The 24,942-nt window shown below is 38.3% G+C and overlaps 1 protein-coding gene across 1 annotated transcript; it reads right to left on the reverse strand.

The window, feature by feature from the left end:
• Positions 1–1,839: 1,839 nt before the first annotated feature.
• On the reverse strand, positions 1,840–20,336 carry LOC143888269 (nifU-like protein 2, chloroplastic). The gene is made up of 4 exons (XM_077392635.1): positions 20,148–20,336; positions 19,956–20,058; positions 7,468–7,778; positions 1,840–2,242 (listed from the first exon to the last, which is right to left on the reverse strand). Exons 1-4 carry the CDS (start codon positions 20,250–20,252, stop codon positions 2,054–2,056), a joined length of 708 nt encoding a protein of 235 aa, XP_077248750.1. The 5' UTR covers positions 20,253–20,336; the 3' UTR covers positions 1,840–2,053.
• Positions 20,337–24,942: the final 4,606 nt, after the last annotated feature.

Consider the following 24,942-nt stretch of genomic DNA (forward strand, 5'->3'; position numbering starts at 1 on the left):
CCTCATTAATGCCATTTTTTTCTTGTATTTTTTTAAGTGTTTTTTTTTTTTTTTGGAAAACTATTAGAAACCCCTTGATCAAAACATATCTACAAGATTCCCCCAAAATTTTCATAATTTCCATTAGTACAGTTTTGTCCCTGAAATAGCTTTTTATGTTTTCTTTTACCCATAATCCATTGGGCATTGTCCCTCATTATATTAGTATATTACCCTTAGAAATTCCTAAAATCTCTCTATCGAACCATCACTATAAGACAATATTAAATTCTTTGAAAATCTCCCTCCCCCAAATAAAGGCAGCATCTCTTTGATGAGTGATGAGATTTTATATGGTGTGCGCTCGTATAGTCCATTATTTTTCAAAAAGTAATGTATGGGCTACACCATAGGATGATCTAAACCGTCCATTTGATAGGCTACAATTTAAAAGTACTTTACAGGCCACACCATAGATCATCCAAACCGTCCATTTGATGGGCCACAACGTAAATAGATTGCTGCCCAAAAATCATTTCCATAGGATGATTGCAACCCTCCAATCTATAGAAGGTACCATAATATGCAATTCCTCTATAGATCAGAGGGTTGGGATTATCCTATGGAAATGATTTTTGGGCCACAACCTATTTACGTTGCGGCCCATCAAATGGACAGTTTGGATCATCCTACAATGTGCCCATCAAGTGAAAGGTTTGGATCATCCTATGCCTATGGTAGTATGGTGTGCCCATCAAATGGACGGTTTGGATCTTCCTATGGTGTGGCACGTACAGTACTTTTTGGCAAGTGGGATTGGGAATTAGGGATCTACTATGGACTATTGATCAATTAAATGAATCTGAGAGCCACCACCTTTGTCCCCGGGTTAATAAAATGAATAAGACAAAATCTTAGCCTATGTGGGTTGTGTAGCTACTCTCACATGCACTAGCCAAGCCGCAACATGCCTGAAGTGATTGTCCCTAGCAAATCTTTAGTTTTAAACCTAACATTTAACAAAGTAAAGTGATTGTCCCCGAAGGATGCGGGGCGGGGAAGGGGAGGGGAGGGGGATTCCCCACCATCCCCGCAGTGGGGAGGGGAAGGGGAGGGGGAAAATTCCCCGCAGAGGGGAAGGAGTAGGGGACCCCAACATCCGGCCCCGACCCGCCCCGTTGCCAGCCCTAGATCCAACCCCAACATTCTGTACTTGTATTGTATGGGGAACATTTAAGGACGTGCAGGGGGCCCACCATTTTACTCCCATGGAATCATGGGTGGAGCCCACCATTTTAGTGTGATATGATATGGCGCACAATCTTTTGCCAAAACCAATGCAATATTTTGGGTCCCACAATTTTACACCTATGAGTGGGCCCATCGTGTCCACCCGAATCCGGGTTCCACCATCTTTACACTGTTTTTGTAGGGTGGGTCTATCAACTCCAGTCAAACCTATGGTTCAGATGGTGTCCCCAATTTTACCATATGTTTTGATGGCGTGGGTACCAAAATCAGTCAAAGGGCTGAAGAGCTAAAAAAGGAGGGGTACTTTTATCATTTCTTAAATTTGAATGAAGGTTTTTACTTGAGGTAATTTTTCTATTTTCACATGTAAGGACAGTTTGGCAATTTACGAGTAAAAAATCTACCGGGGTAATTTGATGTGGCAAGACTAGATTTGCAAAATTCACTCTAATTGTGGAGATTTTATATGGTGTTAAGACCTGTAGTCCCTTATTTTTTAAACAGTACTGTACGTCCAATTAAGCGACTCAATGACTGAATTTCAACCAATGGTTAAACAATTTCCTCTTTTGACCCTCAGGTTTTCGCTCTTCCACAGCAACTTTCCCATCCAGAATGTGTGTTACATACATGTTTAGATGCACTGATGGAAAGAAGATGAAGGAATTGTTTGACAGATTTTTTCTCCCCTTGAGAATTACAAATGCTTAAAGGCTCATACCAATTATATTGAAAGCTATAAAAGATTTAGATAAACATCAAGCGTTATTATATTAAGACAAGGGAGCGGGTAAATTTCAACAGTACCATTTCCACAAGGATTTTATATGAGCTGAACTGCTGCAATGGCTGGAATCTTCTCTCGCAGCTTCTGGGTTACTGCCACCCGGACGGTCATGACACCAGCTGCTGGTCCGGTGATTCGAACTTTCACAATGGGTTCCTCGATCTTATCAAGTTCGAGCTCGCCTCCGCCAGTTCCCACTAGATATGGCCTTATTTCTTCAAGTACCTGGAAGGAGTACATAATTAATTACAAAGGAGTTTGTAGAGCAAAATGGCAACATTGCTGTATTTTCATACAATCGATCAATAGCTCAAAACAAGTCCCTAAGTGGGTCAGGGAAGATATAGCTAATGAAGACTTTGGATGTGAAGAGGACATGATGCACCATTATACAAATTAAAAGTTGCAGAGAATTTCATCCAGATTTGACTATGAGACAGAGAATGCATTTGGAATTGAGAATAACCCAATTTAAATAAGAATGGTATCAAGAACTAATTGAGAGGTAAATTGTTACCTTTAAAAAAAAAGAACTAATTGAGTGGTTTCCTACATGGATATACCTCCTTTTAATCCAAAGGAGAATCTCCAGGCAATCACTCAAAAAACCACAACCCTTCTCAGACCTGCAGAGGTGACTCACCAAGAGTAATCTCCAGGCAAAAAGGGTTGATCCAGCAGATGGAATCAGATCCGAGTGATTACCCCAAAGCAGCAACTGCTTCACTCTGTGTCCCTCAGTTTTGTAGCCTCAAGCTAAAACTCAGGTACTCACCAAACCCTTTATCCTCTTCGCCAACAGCAGCCTCCTTTTCAGCAATTCCACATACGATTCCACAAGGTTTCCACACAAAACAACCACAAAGCTATGACGAGAGGACATCGGTGTAATGATTGACATTAGGCTAAAGCAAGTTTGACACTTACATAGCTGATATTTGATCTTACCAAGTATCGTAGATTCTCTACCGTATTCTACCAATTCTATTAGGATATCATCAAACAGTATTTGTTGGAGGCTAACATGAATTGCACAGAGAGGGCAAACTTTGTGACTTTTATGCACAAGAACGTGTGCCAAGGACACTAATGACTTCAAAACCTATACACAAATGGTCACAGTTCATGAAATGGGATTCCAAGGAAAGTGAGCAAGAAAGAGCAGGAAAAAGCACACCAAAATGTGAATGGTTATCTTTTTTAATGCTATTTCTTATAGCGAATGGATCCAGCAAAGAACTCTTTTGAGAGCTCAAGTGGTTCAGGGATACCTCAGAAACCTTTTCCCTGATATATATATATATATATAGAGGAAAGTGTTTCTAGTCCGGCCGACTAGAGATCATTCTCTAGTCCACCACCCAAAAACACATGGGTCCCACATATTTGGGTGATGCAAAGCATTCATTTGATGGGGCCTGACATAGAGACGGTGTCCCCAAGAAATTAACTTCATAGGATCATCCCAACCCTATGATTTGTGGAGCTTAAAATGGACGGCTATAAACCGCCACAAATCTGTCCATTTTTTAACTCCACAAATCGAAGGGTTAAGAAGATCCTATGAAGCTGAATTTTTGTGGACATCCTATCTATGATGAGGCCTATCAAATGAATGCTTTAGATCACTACAAAATATGTGGGACCCATGTGTTTTAGGGTGGTGGACTAGAGAATGATCTCTAGTCCGCCGGACTAGAAATCACTATAAAATATGTGGGACCCATGTGTTTTTGGGTGGTGGACTAGAGAATGATCTCTAGTCGGCCGGACTAGAAACACTTTCCTCATATATATATATATATATATATATATATATATATATATATATATATATATATATATATATATATATATATATATAGAGAGAGAGAGAGAGAGAGAGAGAGAGAGAGAGAGAGAGTAGATAAACATAGAGGGTAACATAAGTGGCTCTGTTTGTAGGTTTTAGGGTTGTAAAGTCGAGGCCATAGTTTACTCATCTTCAACTTGCTTTTATCTCATGCATTTTCAGGCAACAAACTTGAGATTTCTCCTTACATATGAGTCAAGAATAGCGAAGCAAAAAAAGTGTTGACTTTGGGAAGAGTTCAATATCGGTGATAGGCGTAGAAGATGGAGTTCTCGATCATATTTTGCAAGGACTCTTAACTGCTAGCATGGACATTTTCCAATTCCCTATCTTGGGCTCCTCTTTTTTATTGGAAAACCGAAGGAAAGCGTTTTTCTATTCCCTATCTTGGGCTCCTCTTTTTCATTGGAAACAAAGGAAAGCTTGATAGTAACTCAACTCGGAAAAAAAAAGATTATAAGAAGATTAGGTTTATTGAATCCATATCTATCATGGGAAATTGTATTCTCCTACCAATGTCTCTTTTAAATGCTTCTAAACCGTTTTGTGAAGTCATTTTATATGCCAAAGTTGGAGGCACTTTAGTTCAATATCTATCATGGGAAATTGTATGGTCCTACCAATGTCACTTTTAAATGCTTCTAAACCTTTTTGTGACGTCATTTCATATGCCAAAGTTGAAGGCACTTTAGTTCACATAATCATGTTCCTTCACTATGTCCAATGAAGTACCCCAAGCCAAGGCATTCATAATTTCACAATAATTCAAACCAGAACCTACTCATCTTACATAGAAAGCACATTGGCAGGAGACAACAGTGAGGCCTTAAAACCTCAAGCAGCAATGAACTTGAGATTTATCCTTAGATTTTAAGAGGCAACAATGGTGAAGCGGGCAAGATTTTGACTTTCAGAAGAGTTCATTATCGGGGATAGGTGTAGAAGATGGACTGATGGAGTTCTTGATGATATTTTGCAAGGACCCTAACTGCTAGAATTAATATTTTCCTATTCTCTATCTTGGACTCCTCTTTTACATTGGAAAACCAAGGAAAGCTTGATGGTAAAGAAATGTGAGAGTTCAATATTGGGGATAGGTGTAGACGATGGACTGATGGAGTTCGTGATGATATTTTACATGGACCCTAACTGCTCTTTTTTTCCCCTATCTGCTAGAATGAATATTTTCCTATTCTCTATCTTGGACTCCTATTTTTCATTGGAAAACCAATGAAACCTTAATGGCAAAAAGATGTGAGAAAGATCATACAAGATTAGGTTCATTGAATCAATAATTATCTCGGGAGATCAAATGGCACTTGCCAATGTCACTCTTACAAGCTTCTCAACTTTTTTTGTGTCGTCATTTCATATGCCAAAGTTGGATGCACATTGGTTCACGTGATATGGTCCTTCTCCATGTCCACCCAAGCACGCATTCATAATTTCACAAGAATTCAAACCGGCACCTATCATCCCATGTAGAAAGCAGTCAAACCACCTTGGAATGGGGAACAATGAGCCTTAAAACCTAGAGGACCCGTCATGATAACTCTTCAGCTAGGATCTTTTGGAAGCTACACACCAAGATTATCAGTCTTAAAGTTCCACAAATCCTCAATGGCTTCTTTCTCGAGCATTGAGGTGATGAAGAGAGAATTCATCTATTTTAAATTGTACAACACCAAAAAACTCCAACAACTTCCTCTTCGTCACAACCCAACATCCAGCTATATCCTTTTTCAAGATCACCATTTTCCATTATGTACTATTTCAACAACAAGATGCTTCAAAGGAACCCCTTTTCCCAATTTGGGTTGAAGACATCCACTCCAATGCTCATAGGAGGGAAGCCAACCAACATAATGCCCTACTCATTAGCTTCACTTGTCAAAGCAACCACAACCAAAATGTCTCCCCCTTCTTTCTTTTGAAACAGTAAGCAATATTTATCAAGAGAAAAACAGAGAAGCTATAAATTTACAAAAGGGCCAGAAATTGCCCCATAAGAGTGTCCGGACTAGAGTCTAGACACACCCCTTTTAGCCAACAGATCAGCCACTTCATTGGCATTGTGGGGGTGTGGGAAAGGGGGAAAATCATAGGGATACACATACAACAATAATAATAATAATAATAAAATAAGAAGAAGAAGAAGAACATGTACCTCCACCTCATTGGAATCCATCCTATCGATGGGTTTGGAAAATGCACGCAGCATATCACCCAAGTGATTCCTAATGCACCCCAACATTCGTCAAGCCCGAATTGCACAGAGAAGCACATTCAGAGTTGAACATGAGCATGTAGTCCACTTTGTAGCGTGTTTCTCCATCCACACTTTATCCTTAACGATGAACCCCAATTGCAGAGAATATTAAGAGTAAATTAACCCCTAAACCCCCTTCTAGGCCTTGCCCAAAGTAAGACTAATCTATTAATCTCCCTAACAACCCACGCCAATGATTTTTTATGATTTCTTTGCCATCAAAATTTCTTTGGTTCCTTAGCAGCAAAAGTAACAAAGCAAACCATAAACAAGATCATGCTTCAAAGAAGATATCATTTCTCACCAACATCATTTCAATTCCACTCCACCGAAAGCGACAACGAGGAAGGAGACACCCGACTAATACTGAACAATCTAAGAATATGGCCCCACACATCTTTTGCAACTTCACAATAAACAAGGATGTGGTTGCATGATTCCTCATCAACCTTGCAAATCACATCTGTTCACCTCATGGTATCACTTTCTTTCTAGGACATCAAGTTTATTGCTGCAGTCCAACAAAAACTTCTAACCTTTGTCAGGGTACCCTCCAACGAAATCCTAGACTGCTTGCATCAAGAGTGGTGATTTCTAGCCACCCCCAAATAACCCCTCTGCACGATCTCTCATAACAATCAAGGATTCTCATTCCCTTCACACCAACAATCCTATAGAGGCCAAGATAATCAAGAAAAAAGACCATGAACCAACCACATCCTCTAAAACTTCAACTAGGAGTGCAACTCGGGTCAATTTTTCGGAATTCGGGTTGAGGTTTTACCTTAAAATTGGGTCAGGCTTGGGTTGATTCCAATTCAGTTTTTAGCAAAAGCTCAACCCGACCCGACCCAAGTTGCATCCGTAACCTGTCCCCATCATCCCAACTCACCCTAAACCTAGCGAAAGACAAGAATTCAACTCTAACGTTACACATGAACCTCCAAACACCCAAACCTCTACCACTACCTAACTCCCTTCTCACTTAGCAGCCACGCTACACCTTATATTTACCCATAATTATCCTTGTCCAAGGGACAATTTGCTCCTCCCCAACCCCCATAACTATTTGCCAAGCAAATCATTGTTCCTTAGGCAAATATTACCAAGCGCAAGGCCCCCTTCGCCAATACATGGTCTTTCATTTCACTAACTAGTTCATTCTTTTCCTTTCCGCCTTGCCTTCTCAAAGGTATTCAATTTGGAAAGCAAAACATACTAGCCCATCATCTCTCTCCACGCAATGATAATTCGAGATAGAATTAAAGTTCAATGCCAGGAAAGCATAATATATTTTAAATAGAAGAACTACTGAAAAGAAGCAATTACCTTTTCTATATTTTCTTCATTTAGCTCAAGACCTGATTCTTCATCTGTAATTGGTTCAACTGCAACTATTTCTGGAATCTTCTCCATCAAGCGACGTTCAATGCCCATCTTCATTGTCATTACAGAACTTGGGCAGGACCCGCATGCTCCTTGTAGCTTCAATCGGACAACATTCCCATCAATCTCATGTAAGGCCACATTACCCCCATCAGCCATGAGATATGGTCGTATTTCATCCAATACGCTCTCAATATTCTCTGCAGTCAGTGGCAATTCTACTACTGAATTCGGAGTAGCAATAGCTTTGACAACTGCAGAATGGAGATAGAAAATAAAGCGTTAAACTTACAGCATATGATTGAAGGAGCACTAATTCGTACAAGAACAAAACAGCTCTTTTATCATAAAGATAAAATAAAATAACCATACAAAAATAAACAGGAAATCAATGCATTTATACTGTATATCTAAGCTATTATTGTTTAAATTTTCAATCATTAAATGACATATCTTCCGATACCAAGCTGTAAAGTCCAACACATACAGGATTCTCTACTACTTGAGTCATAATGCAGGGTTTTCTACTACTTGAGTCATAATACAGGGGGTGCATTGTTGTAGGCACCCCATTTTGACCGGACCCAAATTCGAGTCGCTTGGGCAAAGCCTCGTCAAATCAGTGAGTTAGGATCCCAAATTGAACCCTAGGATAGCTTAAGGTCCCACCGAGGTCCCCATAAAGTTTCGGCAAAATCTGCCGAGAAATGGCAAATAGAACGAGCCGGGAAGGAGGCATAATATAAGTGTAAAAAGAGGGGTGATTTAGCCGCAGCAAGGGGTATCCAGTTGAGAAGGGGGGTGAGTTATCCTGTGATGGGCGCGCCCAAGCCGAATAAGACAATTCTGGCGGGCGCACCTCATCAATTTCCGCGCGCCTCATCAAGTGGGGGTGCGGATATCAACACTATTACTTTGATATATATATAAAAAATCAAAAGAAATAAGGGACTGTTCATTCTCATTTTCGTTGAGAGAGAGAGAGAGAGAGAGAGAGAGAGAGAGAGAGAGAGAAGGAGAAACCGGAAAAGGGTTTTTTCGGATTTTTTTCTCCGATCGACCTTGCCGGAGCTCTGTTTCAGATCTGCTTAGAGAAGAATATCGTATCAAAAGAGCGAGGTAGGAAGAGGGATCTTCGTTCTCGTAGGAGATTACAGAGAGAGGGAGAGAAGAGAGAAAACTCAAATCTCAAAACCTTAATTCATTATCCTTCTCCGATCATCCTCCGGTCATGTTCCGATCATCCTACTAGATCATCTATGCTGGAGATTTTTCAATCCTATCACCTTGAATCTCTGTAAGTTTTGCTAGAAACAACATTTTTCATTTTTCCCCTTTCATATCTTCTTCTCCAATCGGATCTGGCTCAGATCTAATTTTTTTTTCGACCTAATTCAATACAAATCCGGTAACCTTGCCGGAATTTGATCATTGCCTTCAACCTCCGTTCATTTTTCCTACCAGATTTCACAGAAATCTAATCATCCTTCTTTTGTCTTCTCAATCCAAACTCTCTAAATTCTAGAATTCATTTGTTGAATCATCTACCTTGATCTCCTTCTCTCAAGCCTTAGATTTGCATCTAAACTTTAGATCCAAGGCTCCAAACCTTTGATCCGCTCATATACCCTATAGATCTGATTTTTATTGGTTCAGATCTCATTGTTAATGAACAAGATTTGAGCGTTCCACTTGATTCTGATCAAGAAGGCATCATTCGCAACCGGATCTGCTTATTGAAGGACATCATATTAGAGAGCAAGGTAGGAAGGGAGATCTGTGGAAAAATATAGAGGGAAAGAGGCCAGTGCGATTCATTTTCTTCAATCAATTCATTGATCTCATGAGATTCAACTGTCGATCCATCATCTCTGGCATCTTTGGCTTCAACTTATATCATTGGTAAAGGATATTCTCGATTCAGGTAATTTGTTTATTCTTTACATGATTTATGTGTGAAAATGGTTTTTAGAGTAATTATAGTTCTTAGATGATTAATTACGAAGATTTTATTTCTCTAAATTTGCTTGGATAAGTAGTTCTTCATGCTATATGTGATGGATTTTGTGAAGAAAAGAGATCTGAGTAGGTGAAATTTTCATATATGATTATTATTCTCTAATTTCTACATTAATTGTATGTTCATCCTGAAATTTGACATGAAGAAAATGATTTTGTCTTTACTGATGAAAGACAAATTGGATGTTGCTGCATGCTTGTATTTTTAGCATATATTTTGGATGATTTTATATGGATTCAAGAGTATTTGGTCTGATGCTTTATTCTGGAATTATATGGACAACAGTTATATCAGTTTTATGTTTATATTTAGTGGAATCTAGAAAAGGCAGAAGTTTAATGGCTCCATTATGAGTTTCTTTGAACTTATATGGTCAGTGTAGAGATCAAAGCATTGAAATATCCTCATTATTTACACTCAGTTTATAAATTTTCTATAAAATGTTTCCTTGTCTCAAAAATCAATTGGTTGTTTCAGAGTTTAATTATATCTTATTTGCTGTCTTATTAGTATATGAAGGAAGCTTGGAATAGAGAGTGTTTTATACGTAAATGAGTATTAAATTTTAATTAAATAGGGGAGCTTTCTAGATTATATTTGGCTGAAGATAAAAAAAAAAAAAAGGGGAAGAGGATAAGGTTGTAGTCTTGTTGAATTTTGAGGTGTGCAGTTGGACCATTTGAGCTATATCTGTTACATTGATTGTATTCTTGATGTGTGCATCATTTAGGCTATGTCTAGCTTCAGTTGAAGAATGTTATGAAATGAAATATGTAGTTGCAATTTCTGGGATTGAGCCAAGAATTTGAGTTTAGACAAATTGTATAGCTACTGCCCTTGTATGCTTCTAAACTTTTCAGTCGTGATTCATAGCATGTTATTTTGAAGCGTGGGTTTGACCAGGTCCTCAATTTTATTTTATTTTTAACCCATGATACATGCACTGTTTAGCACTTCTCAATTGAAAGGAGTGATTTATATATTTGTTGTATTTTATTGTAATAATTCTTATGTATAAGAATATGATGGCATCCATAAAAGCTTTATTAAATATATTCATAAGTAGTGTGGAAATGTCAGGAACCTTTAAATCAGCCCTGTTTTGGCACAGATTTATCTCATTTGTTTGCACAGGGTTCTGCCCATATTTCTGTCCATGTTGCAGCTTTTGTTTCAAGCAAAATCATCCTATATTTCAGCAGGAAGGGTCAAATAATGGTTCATTCAGTTGTACATTTAAATTTCTCTTTTTAACTTTAAATGGTTCATTCACAAATATGTTCAAATCTATAATAATTCCTTTAATTTTCAGTGATTTGGATTACAATGCATAGTGGCTGTCTCATAGGCTATGTGTTTTGTAATTGTGGTCATGGGTTGGGTTAAAAGGCATAATTGATGTAACATAGCAGCCCTCATTTGTTGTGTGAAGCGGGATAATGACCATAGCAGTTTTCATTCTTGTTCTGTGAACATGGTAGTGCACAATTCAGCCCACGTTTTAGTCTCAGTTCTGCCCTGTTTTGGCAGATTTATCTCATTTGTCTGCACAATAGATCAGCCCCTGTTTCGTATGGTTTAAGTAATTGATTAAGCCCTTGTTTTGTATGGTTTGAATGCATGTCCATTTGGTTTCTTGTCAATGGATGAGTATGTAAGTTTCTGTATCAGGCAACTATAGTCTGTGTCTGCTCGGCAATGTACGGTTGCTATTCTATATGTTGCAAGCTCTATGGTTGTGATTCTAGTTGGGTTAAAGAGCATACATCTGCCGTCCTTCATTACATAATTGTTGTCCTAACAGGTTACATGTTCCAGGATTTGTGATTTTGGGTTAAAAAGAAAAAAAAGAAGAAGCAGATGCATAGACTATTTTACAGGTTTTCAGCAATTTATTTGAAAATCAAATTTTGGTAATTCTATTTTACTTGGGTTTCACGAATAATGAAAAGGTCATATGTTTAATCCTACCTTATTTTTAAAGTGGTGAAGTTTATAAAACCTTGGCTGTGCATATAGCATCAACTGATACGCTGAAGTAATTGGCATTAAAGAATAAATTTTTCATTATGTTTTAAAGTAATACAAGTTTTGTAGCACTGTATATTGCGGCCAAGTTCTGTGGAAATTGCATGTCTTTGGGAATTAAATATTCAATACATGTCTCACAAATTTGTCATGCTTTATATGATCGCACCTGAGCTAGAGAGTAGATGAGTCTGTTCGATGATTTGATTTAGTCGTATAGCTGTGATATTATCTTTATATTCTCTTATCAAAGTGCTCAAACTTTATGTTAGAGTTAACCATAGCATTATAGTTCCCTATCAGATATGGTGTTGCAATGGTCTCCTTTGGAAATTATAATTGTACTGTGATAAGGTCAGTTTTAAAGAAAAATAAGTTGTCTTAGGAATCACACTCATAATTTCATTACTGTTGAGAAATCTGAAGCAAGGTGGCCTTGATAACTAGTAAAGCATAATACAAAAATGCTATTGCAATAAATAAAGGTAGTGTCTTTCTTTTATCCATATATATACCTGCTGCTTATTATTATACTGAGTACCTTTTAACACTATGACTTTGAAAATGTGTTTTAAGAAGTTGTAAGGCTAAGGATGTTTGTGATCTCGTCTTTATTGACCTATTATGGGTTTTTAGTTTTCATGCTCCTTTACAAGCCTTCTGTCATTAAGGAGGCCATTGTGATCTCATTAGTGAATGCCATTCTAGGAGACATGCTATGTCTTATTAGGCCATGCTCCTCCGGAGACAAGCCTCATTTAGAGCTTACCCTCAGAAAGGTTGCCTCGATTTTGATAGATAATGTACCCATAGGAGGCATGCCTTGCCTCATTATAGAGCCCCTATTTGGAGACAAGCCTTGTCTCATTTAGAGGATTTCCGTTTTTAGAAGGCTTATTCAGCCTTATGTTAGAGCAGCTCCTTTCTAGCGAGTCTTTGACGCATTTGTCCTTCTTTCTTTTGATAGTGTTAGTGGAGAGTCTTTGACTCGTTTGTCCTCTTTTATGGTGTTATTAGAAAGTCTTTGACTCATTCCTCCTTTAAGTTGGAGTATTAGAGAGCCTTTGGCTCACTTGTCCTTTGGATGGTATTGTTAGAAAGTCTTTGATTCACCCGTCCTTTGATAACGGTATTAGAGAGTCTTTGATTCATTTCCCCCTTTTCTATAGTTGTTTTTAGGAGCTTCTCCTTAGTGTTGTCGTTACTCTTGTTTGTTAGGGACTAGCACAGTCTCATTAGAGCTTTACCTTTTGGGATTTTAGATCGTTGTCTTTATCCTTGATCATTAGTTTACCTTGTTTAGGGGTTTCCTCTATTTGCCCTAGGGTTTTGCTTTGTATGTTCCCTCCGGTCTTTGACCAAAAGGGTGAAATCAGAAATTTAAAATCCAAAAACGTGTTAAAACTTATAAAACTCAAAAACATTAGAAATTTAAAACATCAAAAACATTAAAAAATATATCAAAAGCCTTAAATCTTTTGAAGTGTTGAGTGTTTTAGAAGTAGCAATTAGGAGAGTTCCTTTCGAACTACGTTGGATTGATCCTCTTTCACGAGGTACGTAACGCAGCTCGGGATCCATGTCCCAAGTCCAGCCAAACTTTGTCAATAAATATGCTTTAACCTTTTTTTTCTTTAAAATCGTGTTTTCAAAAAGCTCTTCCTCTAGAGTCAGGAGTTTCTCCTAGATAGAGAGTTTCTTTTAGAGTTAGGGGGTTTGTCTTTGATTTGTTGTGTGCTTGTGTGTGTTTGTTTTAGAGTTAGGGGTTTGTCCTAGAGTTATAAGAGCGCCACCGTCCAGTCAGTCGGCGATCCACATCGCCGAGTGATGACTAGAGTAGAATACGTTAGTTCACCCTTTGTTTTCCTTAGGGCATACAGCCTAGTTACACATAGGTTGTAGGAACCACCTGCATTAGCTTGAGGCTAACCTGCATTTTTAGATAGGGCATATAGGATGTCCTAAAATCCACAATTCACTGAAATTTAAATAATCGTACAAGAATATTTTAATAACTGGTCCGGTCTTTTCGATCGAGTCTAGGATAGAGGTCTAGGTGTCTTAGGCATCATAGCTTAGAATAGGCGCGGAGAACTACGTTGCTCTGATTCTTGCGGAGGCGGGGATACGTAGGCTTCTTTGGATGAACATCAGACCATCCGAGAACTCGGGCTAAATGGTTTAGAGTCTTAGGATTTGTTGTGTTGTTATTGTATGTTTTGATGTGTTTTCTTACTTTCTTGTACTGATCATATACCTTTAGCTGTAGCTTGCATGTGTATGTCCACCAGAACTTAGACATCAGTTAGGCATGTCACTCACAACCTAGTTGTCATTAGGTGACACATCTTTTATCTTACTTTATGTGTGCTTATTATTTCATCCCCGAGTCATGCATGATTAGGTAGACGTTCACTCGGGGATATTTATTCCCATTTCACATGACTTTTACCCAAACTTCTTTGGAGTTAATAAAAATAGCATAAGAGACCAAGTGCTTACACTCGGACGAATTGGGGGTGCTCTTCAGACCTTCTCCATTCGTAATTAGGCACGAACCCATATATATATTTCTGGTTATCCATTGCACAGAGGATTTGATTTTGGGGTTCCATGACTTATCCATGGATGTCGACTCTAAGCTTATTTTAGGTATGTCTTGGTTTCGAGCCTTGGCTCCGGATCAAGATATATCTCTTTCTTTTTATATCGCCACTCGTGCTATGCTATGAGGGTCGCATCCGTTTTGAAAGTTCCTTGGTAGAGCTCTCCTTTCACGTGGATGATCCTAGAGGCCGCTGGGGGCTCGTCCCCCACCTCTCCTCGGATCGGGGTCCACAATTGTATACACCTTGTATTGTCCTCGTTTAAACTGTTTTGTCCAAGACAATGCATATTTTTCTTATTTAAGCTGCTTTCTCCAAGATACAATGTATCCACCAATACAAGATGTGCATTGGTTTGTTCCAAACCAATACACCACACATGCCTCCCAAATCTCTCAAATGGGCAAAAATTGCAAAATGGGGGTTTTGTGTGTTTTAAAGATAAGGGAGGGAGAGAGTAGTGTCTATATATATATATATATATATATATATATATATATATATATATATATATATATATAGAGAGAGAGAGAGAGGAATAAGATTGTACGCTCGACCGTACCTAAAGTTAGGTACGGTAGAGTGCCAAATCACATGGGTCCCCCATTTTTGGTGGGCATCTAAACCATTCATTTGCAAGGCCCCATCATAGATAGGGTGCATACCAAAAATCAGCACCATTGAATCATCCTAACCCATCCAAAACTGGAGGCCAAAATGGGTTGATTTGTGGACAAACATTGTCTGTCCATTTTGGCCTCCACAAATGGATGGGTTAGGATCATCCTATGGAGCTGATTTTTGGTATGCACCCTATCTATGATGGGGCCTTGCAAATGAATAGTTTAGATGCTCACCAAAAATGTGGGACCCATGTGATTTGGCACTCTACCGTACCTAACTTTAGGTACGGTCGAGCGTACAATCCTTTTCCTCATATATATATATATATATATATTGAGAGAGAGAGAGAGAGGCCAACACTTTTTACTCAGAAAGAAGAAAATAGAAAATAAATTACAGGCAGGGCAAAGATAGCCATCTATAAGACAGTTTTTACTAATGCCATATGCGTCCAATGAGTTGGCCTCTCTAAATACATGCGCAAATGTACAATGTTTAACCCTTGAAATGTTAACAATCTTGGTCATAAGTAACCCCAACACCTCCTCCCCTCTGTCCCGCCCCTCAGTTCTTAGCACTCCCAACAAACCACATTCTGGAAGTCAGCTTCAACTAGAAGGCACCCATCGAACCTGGAACAGAAAATCCTCAATCCCATCAAGAATGACTTTGCTTTATCTTCATTAGAAAAAGAGTGTTCGATAAATCCCAAATATTCCCATGGGGTAGCTCATTTGTTGTCTGAGAGCACACCTCCTATTCTTGTGGGTCCGGGGTTCCCCAAGGAAGAACAATCAAAATTGAGTTTTATGGAACCGATAGGAGGGGAACCCAAATAGCAGTCCTCTTCTTTCTTATCTTTTAATTAGAAAGAACCTCTACCCATTCCCTGAAAAGATCATTTATTAGTCTATGTACTATTTGTCTGGGGTTGAGCCTCTAACTCAATTGGTTAAGGCTTTGGCCTTCAACCTAGAGGTTGGAGGTTCAATCTCAACTTAAATACCAAGAAAAGATCATTTATTGAGACACCCCAAAAGTCCTCTTTCCCTAAGACCCAACTCATTACGAGGAACTTGATCTCCCAAAGAAAAATCCTTAGAGGCCTACTAGCACCTTAGAAGACTCAGTTGATTTAAGTCCATTCCACATGATCCAAAGACCAGAGCAAGGGGACAACGTACCATAGAACTGATGCTGTCTATGAGAGTTTGGGCATCCACCAACCAAGGTTTTAAATTTCAGTTTTGGTTTCAGTTTCGGTCGCTACGGTACGGAAATGGAAATGTTTCGTTTTCGATTGGAAATTATGATGGAAACCCTGTAAAATCACAGAAATGTGTGGGAGAAAGATGAAACTTCAGGAAACACTAGAATAAGCAGAAATACACATAAACAAGGAAATCATCAATAATAGTTTAATAACATCAGACACCTAGTGATATGCATTTTTGCGCATGTCTGATAATTCAGTAGATACTACATTTCACATATAATTGATATAAATATTTATATATAATACATATTCCACATTTCACATCCAATTCGTATGAATATAAGTGCATGACACATACTGCTATAGTATACCATTAATGCACTTACAATTTTAGTTCTAATATACATTTCAGTGGGGATGGAAACAGAAACATTTCGGTCATTTCATGTCGATTTCGGCAGAAATTTAAAACCATGCCACCAACTCTGAAAAAAGATTCCTATAGAATTGAGGTAAGACCTGGACCACTCCAACTAAATGCAACTTCAGCCAACAAATCTGACTGGCCAGAAAGCAATGAATAAATATATGCTCAGCTGTCTCATAATTCATAGCACACACTGTTTGATAGCCGCAACATTTTTTTTGCACCACATCCAATTCCAACACAAGGAATTGGAAGACCTGAAAATCATAGAGACCTCCAATTCGAATAGGATGCCCTAATAATACAGATGAACAATTGAAGATCCAATTCTTAGCGTAAATGAATTCCTCATTCACCAAGTAATACAATCCCAGAGCTAGGTTTACACATAACGACGTTTGAACTCACCACTCCTTGGATTGCCCTCACCATCAAATTGGAATATGGATGCCTTCGAGGTGCATGTTGAGGCACTGAAATTGTGCTTCTTGGATGCAGTAAGCATCAATGTGCATTGTACTTCTATTCTCAGCTTTCAGTTATGTTAGCAATAAAGTCTTGTATTATGATGATAAACTAAGGGTAACTTAGGTGTGGAATCTAACAAGATGGAGGTGCTATTTGTGCCTAAGCTTGCAATCTAAAATGATAAACTAAGGGCTATTGGTGTGGAATGTAACCCTTTCAAGTATCAACGACCTTCCAAGCATTAAAAGTGGATTATAATTTGTGGACTGCCTCTTACTTCCTAAACTTCTAGCATCTTCTCCTCCTTGGCATAAAAAATGGGGATTCGGGTGCTTCCTGAGACGGCACCGCTATAAAACTTGATACTGCATGGAGTTGGGTAAAGCTCAAGGCCAACGCTCAAACAGAGTTGCAGGTTGAGGTGGAATACTGTAGTTTTTTTTTTTTTGAAATGATGAGAACTTATTCAAACTAAAGCACCCGACCAAGACAGTCAGGGCAGCAAAGTGTACAACGGAGGGATAGAAATAGATAGGAAAACAGATAAATTTCGCGGGGTGGGGGGATGGGGGATCAAAGAAGTCTCATGCTGAACGAGACACTCCCGTCCTGGCTAACTGATCAGCCTCTCCATTCTCTGATCTCCTGACATGATGGAATATTGTGGTTCTGTATTCTCAGTTCTTCTAAGAGTGTTCAGTGACTCTTTGAGAATGTGACGGCTAACTGCAAAACTTGCTAATTAAAATCCATATTAAACTTTGCATGGGGCTGGAGTGGAATCAACAAAGCACCCAGTAACTAGCAAACTTGAGAACTGTTCTCTCTCTCTCTCTCTCTCTCTCTCTCTCTACACACACACATAGCTACTTATATATATATATATATATATATATATATATATAGAGAGAGAGAGAGAGAGGAAAAGGATCGTACGCTCGAGCGTACCAAGCTTATGGTACGCTCGAGTGCCCCAATCACATGGGTCCCACATTTTTTGTGGTGATCCAAAGCATTCATTTGCAAGGCCTTATCATAGATAGGGTGTGTACCAAAAATCAGCTCCATTGAATCATCCTAACCCCTCCAAAAGTGGAGGGAAAAAATGGGCAGATTTGTGGTCTGTCCATTTTGCCCTCCACAAATGGATGGGTTAGGATGATCCTATGGAGCTGATTTTTGGTACAAACCCCATCTATGTAAGGGCCTTTCAAGTGAATGCTTTGGATCATCCTAACAAAGTGGGCCCATATGTGATTGGGCACTCGAGCGTACCATAAGCTTGGTATGCTCGAGCGTACAATCCTTTTCCTCATATATATATATATATATATATATATATATATATATATATATATATATATATATATATATATACGCGCGTGTGTGTGTGTGTGCGCGCGCGCACGGGAGAGTGGAGGGGCTGGGATTGAAACCTCAAGGTTGAGGCATAAAACCTTGACCAATTGAGCTACAAGCTCAACTCAAAGAAGAATTGTTCGATAATCAAGTGAAAAATTGAGGACACAGAAGCAACTGATGTCATGAACACATGAGCCAGTTCAGAAGCCCATTCTTCTACATTTGAGAGTAAACCAAACTTGTGAGGAGTCGTTCTCCCAAACCCAAAGCATTTAATATGAGCCACTTCAGAAGCCACTCATATCATGGAAATATACCCCATTTCATAAGCCCAAGTCATTCTCCCAAAGCACTTAATATAAAAGACACACGATCAGCCATATGGCTGACAACCAACAGGACAGTTAACCAAACCTAAGCGCCAGCAGGACAAATACTTTCAGGCAGGGACCACTGCTCTTAGAACCTACTTTATGCAGCTTCCATTAGATACCCATGAGTCTAGTACTTTCATTGCTCTATTATTATGGTTCTCATAAAGAACCAACCACGTATTGAAAAGTAAAGTATATCCCTATTGCTAGAAGACATACAAAATGAAAAGATAGATCACATAAACATATTAAGACCATTCAACCCAATGTTACCGGGATCGCCCTCCCACCCTTCGACCCGCGATCCGGGGTCACCGACCCGAAACGTGGGTCATTTGCGATCCGGATTGCCAAAACTGGCGACCCGAGCGATCCATAGGAAAGGGAGAGATGTATAGAGAGAGGTAACACTCGGTGTACTAGGGAAAGAGAGCCGCACAATAGTTTATTAGTTTTTTCATGTTTTTAGGTTTTTATTTTAGATCTGGGTAGTTATTTTCTGTTTGCTTTCACTTAAGATTGAGAATACAATATATGTTGGTACTTAATTTAGTGATATTTGGAGATCTTCAAATTTCAAATTTTATATATTATGGATTGGATTGGAACTGGAATTTTCATTTTGAAAATATATGAATGGCATATACGAGGCTTTAGGTTTTGTTTATTAAATGTATGTAGACTGATATTCTTGTAAAAATATATATAAGAAATTTTATATATATATATATATATATATATATATATATATATATATAGTACCAGAGCGACCTAGATTTGCGCTCCAATTCGACACGAGAGCCAAAATAGCGAACCGAATTAGCCTACCCTCATCGTACCGCGTACCGGGCTACCATCGAACCCCGTACCGGTTCCGTACCACATACCGGAACGAACCGCGTTCCAGGTATTTCAACCATCCATGTATACAACTACAGGTAAGTTCTTCCAATTCCAGAACTCAGACTCCATATCAATTCGAACCTATACTGAAAAAAAACTTTACTCAAATCATAAATCAATTCCATGCAACTAAACAGATTTCAATCTATAAGTGAAACCAACTGATACTTTGAGATTCTCTCCATATAAAGAACATTAAACAAAGAGTGGATATCATTCAAACAAACCAATTTGCATAACTATACCCAATCAATACCATAAGAATTAGATTAATCTAAATAATAAAAGCGCAACCATACTACCCAATTCATATAGAAAATAGAAACCAACACAAAAAATCAGAAACCCAACTCCAATCCACCAAAAAAAAAAAACCCAAATAGGAAAGATGCAAGAAACTAACCGTGCACACGTGTTTGCGTAACAGTTTGAACACGGCAAGGGGACTTTTGCAATAGAAAACCGATCCGTGAAAACCTAATTCGGCTACTTTGGAAGCTCGAATTCTGAGATCAAGGAATTGAAAACGATTAAGAGAAGAAATAATTCTCTATTTCTCGGTGGAATTAGAAAATGAAAAAAAAAAAAAAAAAACCTTGAAAGAGGGAGGAATTAGGGTTACAGAGCCAGAACAAGATGCTTCTACGCCTTGTCTCGCCCTGCAATAACACGGATTTACCACCACTCCTTGCATCATCATCTCTCTCTCTCTCTCTCTCTCTCTCTCTCTCTTTCTCTCTCGGATTTGTTGGTGTTCTAAGTTTTTTTCTCTCCCTCTCTCGGCTTCATGGGAAATCATATATACCCCTCTCTCACTATTTCCACCCCCTTTGTTTGTCCTTTTCCTAAAAATAAGTCGGTAAAGGAGCGTTCTTAAGCTCTTTCGGGTACTTGGAACCATATCCTATACAGATCTGACGGTTAGGATCGTCAGATGATATTTGGGGCACGGCCTTTTTATGCTGGCCCAACAAATGAATGGTTTGAATCTTTCAAACAAGGTGGGCCCAGTTTATTTGCTGAAAAATACGTATACCTACATGCAAACACCTAAAAACTCGAACAAGTGCGAGTATCACGGCTGGTCTGTCGCACGTTAGACCAGCCACCAGCTGTTGTCTCCATTCACGAGGTGGCTGGACTGAAATGCGACAGACCAGCCGCAAAATGCCTTCTGCAATGGACCTTAGCAAATCCCTACAAAAAAAATATATAGTATGGCCTATATAGTTCGATGATCCAAACCACTCCCAGGCTTTGATAGTGCGTGCTTTGAAAGTCATCTCCATAGGATTATCCTAATCCCCCCTGATTTGTAGGTATTTCTATAGTGTGTTGTCTTCTATCGTTCATAGGGTTAGGATGATATTGTATTGTAGATTTTTGGGGTATATTCTAAGTTGAGGCCATAGTTACCATGGTGGGAAAGGAATTCAGGAAACGAAAACGAGAAACGCATGAAAAAAAATATAGTGAAAACGAGAAATATGAAAACAATAGAAAATCGTATGAAAAACGTCTTAGGGAATGCATTAGCAGCGTCTCAGAAGCGATAGAAAAAAAAAAACACATGAAACACAAGGACAACACAAAATATGTGGTTTTGTGGATTTAAACAGGAAAAACATTTATCTAATCTTTTTTTCATGTTTTGGAAACGTTTCAGGAATGTGTTTCCCGAATTTTGTGGGAAACAAGTTTCTCACCCGCGAGAAACGCGTTTTAGGGGAAACGGGTTTCCCACCTGCCCCATGGAGTTTCCGGCAACTATGGTCGAGGCCCAACAACTAAATGGTTTGGATCATTGAACCATATAAGCCCCACTGTAATTTTTGTTTATAAATATCCATGAATTGAATAATTTTAAGGGAATTTTTTTTGTGGCATGTTGGGAAATCATGAAAAATATATTCTGGTGGCAAGATGTGTTGCCCCTTCTTCTAAACTCCTCTTTCACAGATATTTTATAGAAGAATAATGAAAGAGTGCTGCTAGGTGCCTGTCCGAGAATGGAACATAACAAAACACTACACTCCCAATTTCATAGGAGGGGTAGTTTTGCCATTTTAAGAAAAAAGCCACAAAAAATTGTACAAAAACAAAAAAGGAACTAGGATAGCTAACAAACACGTGTTATTAATCAAGGCTCTAGGATCATCGAATCATGGTGGGACCAGCTGAAATGGGTTAGATTTGTGCTTGCCCATGTATCAACAAGGGGAAATGCTACCACCACAACGAGTGTTCCGTGTCAACATTCTCATATTCGAACAGGTAACAACCAACCCTCTCACTCATCAGACATTTTCGATTCTATTATTGGCTTCAGCTTATCTGACATTCGATTATCGACTTCATATTTTGATATTTGCAGAAACCCATCTGTCTTTTCTTCTTCAATTCCTGAGAGTTTTTTTTGGAAATGTAATAACCTTTGACAGCTCTTTAAATACTAAAAGACAAGATGGTTTGTGAAAGTATCAAAATATGGTTGTGCTGATATCGTTTCTATTAACAAATCCGATTATGTGCACGTGATTTGCATGAGCCTAGAGTCCTAGAGGTACCTTTATTTTTTATTTTTTCTATTTGCATGTATTTGAATGGCATCACAATATAGTTCATAATAATATATGGATTTTCTTAATTTATTCAATTTTATGCAATGTATTTAATATCTTTTAATATCTTAGAGAATTCATATTGTGAGGATTTTAATAAATTATTCATGATATATAAATTATTTAATCTCTCTTCCAATTTATTTGATTTCATTTGTACTAAATGAAGAAAGTCAGGTATATATTAATGAAATCTTCTGGGAATGATTAATTAAATTAAGAGAGAGAGAGAGAGAGAGAGAGAGAGCTTACCTACGATGAAACCCACCTGCACTTTATTATTATTATTATTATTATTTGGGAAATGATATCAGCATAACCATGTTTTGATATTTGATAAAACATGGTTGTGCTAGTATTATTATTATTATTATTATTTATTATTATTATTATTATTAGGGAGATGATATTCTCGCCCCCTGCAGTACGCATTCACCCCCCTTTTAACGAGATTTGACTTCAAAAGCGTTAAAGATGCCCACTGTTCACATTATAAAGGGGCCGAATGCGTATTGCAGAGGGGGTGAAAATATCATCTCCCTATTATTATTAGAGAAAACAGTTTCTACACACAAGTGTAGATAAGTTATCTACACACTAGCTTAAAATACAGTGGGGCCCACATTGTTTGGGTGATCCAAACCATTTATTTGACGGGCCCTCACATAGATAGGGTGTGCCCAAAAAATCAGCTTCATAGGATCATCCTAACCCTTTGAACTGTGGAGGCAAAAAAATTGACAGATTTGTGAAGGTTTATACACGTCCATTTTACCTCCACAAATCATAGGGTTGGGGTGATCCTATGGAGCTGATTTTTTGTGGACACCCTATCTATGTGAGGGCCAATCAAATGAATGGTTTGGATCACCCAAACAATATGCCCTCCACTGTATTTTAAGCTAGTGTGTAGATAACTTATCTACCCTTGTGTGTATTAACCGTTTTCTCTTATTATTATTATTATTAGAGTGCTGCTATGGAGACTGCTATGGAGACTGAGAGTGGAACCTAACAAATCTCCCCATGCCACATGGCATGGGAGGTGTAGTTTTGCCATTTTCATAAAGAAAAAATCCATAAATCAAGTGAAAGATTGCTAATATGTTAGGAGGCTATTTCTTCAGTTCCACTACTCTAGGTTCCCAACTTGGTTACTATATCAATATTCTTCTTCTTCTTATTATTATTATTATGATTAGGGATTTGCTAGTATCCATCGTAGAAGGCATTTTGCAGATGAGCTGTTGCATGTGGGAGCAGCCACCATGAATGAAGACATAATCTGCTGAAAAGCTGAAAAGTGAGCCTGCGTGGCTGCTCCCACATGCAACGGCCCATCCGCGAAATGCCATATGTGATCGTCGCTACCAAATCCCTGTTATTATTATTATTATATACTAGTAAGACTATCAGTGTGATGCACGGGTTGAAAGTTATTTTAGATTGAAAAGAAGAAAAGGTGTAAAATAAAGAGTTTAATAATCAATGTCGATATCATTTCCTTAACTATTTATACATATGGTAGTTGGTACTACTTGGTAGTGTCACTTGCTTCGGTCATTTTCACTATTTCTTTCATTTAAAATACACCGATGTTTTGCACAACATGATCGCAAGTTGTATGCATGAATGGAAAAACAATCCAACAAAACGAGGGGTGGAAGATACATCTGCAACATATTAAACTTTGTATTGATTGCCCAGACTCCATCATAATATTTGTATGCAAAAAAGACAAAACTAAGAGACTTAAAGAGCTGCTACAAATATATTAAATTTAAATTAATCGAAAGTAAGTATGAGATTTCCATTGGGCATTGGTTATTAGGTAATAACTATAGAGACAACAGTTTAACAGTGCGACAGGATTTTTTTGAAGCATAAGCATAAGTTTCTTCAGGGCATTCGTTTTAGAGTTTACAAAGGTGATAGAGTGAAGTCTTGTGTTAGAATATGTGGGATCTCATAGTCAGATTGTGTTGAATTCACACCATTGGATCATCATGGGGCTAGATTAGGCAAGTGAGTTGAATGGAGTAGCCTAACTAGAATAGGTAGCTAGCATAAATTAGCAATTAGGCTAATCTTAGTAGGTAGGTTTTCTAGAATTATCTCTTGCCTTGTTATGTTGACCTCTTTCTATGTTTAACCCTTTTGAGTGTTCTATATAATCACTCATTAGGGCTAATTGTATTGTATCGAAGTTTAGTGAAATATTCTCTAAATTTATCATGGTATCAGAGCTGGTCAATCGAGCCTTGGACTGACCACAACAGCGGAGATCTCGTTCTCCGGCGGACGGCCGATCTAACCAAGGCTGTCCGCCCGGCAAGTAATCCTAGGTTTTTTTTTTCTACGAGCATAGCAATTTTATTCATTCTCAACCATTGATCATTATTGCCTCGCTCGCTGTTTCCTACCATATTTGCCTAGTCCTAATTGATCCCACTACTACAAATCCAAACCTAAAACTTGTCAACGAGCATCTCCCTCGTGCTATTTTTTTTCTAGATCTTGAATCCACTGTCATCAATGAAGCGGAGGGATTTTCCATGTGATTTTCTATTGAACTACTCAGTCACCGTAATTCGTTTCATCTCATGTGATTTTCCATGTCATCATGTGCATCCAATTGATGTTCTTTGCTATCCAATAAAATGTGAGTTTTATTCATTGCCTTTGATGTTATCTGCCTTTTATTCATTGTCTATCTTGTGCATCCATTTGAGTATAAAAGGGGGGAAAAAGCAGCAGTGATAAATAGTT

The sequence above is a fragment of the Tasmannia lanceolata genome, unplaced genomic scaffold (assembly GCF_043159265.1).
Source record: "Tasmannia lanceolata isolate RefF3 unplaced genomic scaffold, GAP_Taslan_0.1 ptg000012l, whole genome shotgun sequence".
Lineage (NCBI taxonomy): Eukaryota > Viridiplantae > Streptophyta > Magnoliopsida > Canellales > Winteraceae > Tasmannia > Tasmannia lanceolata.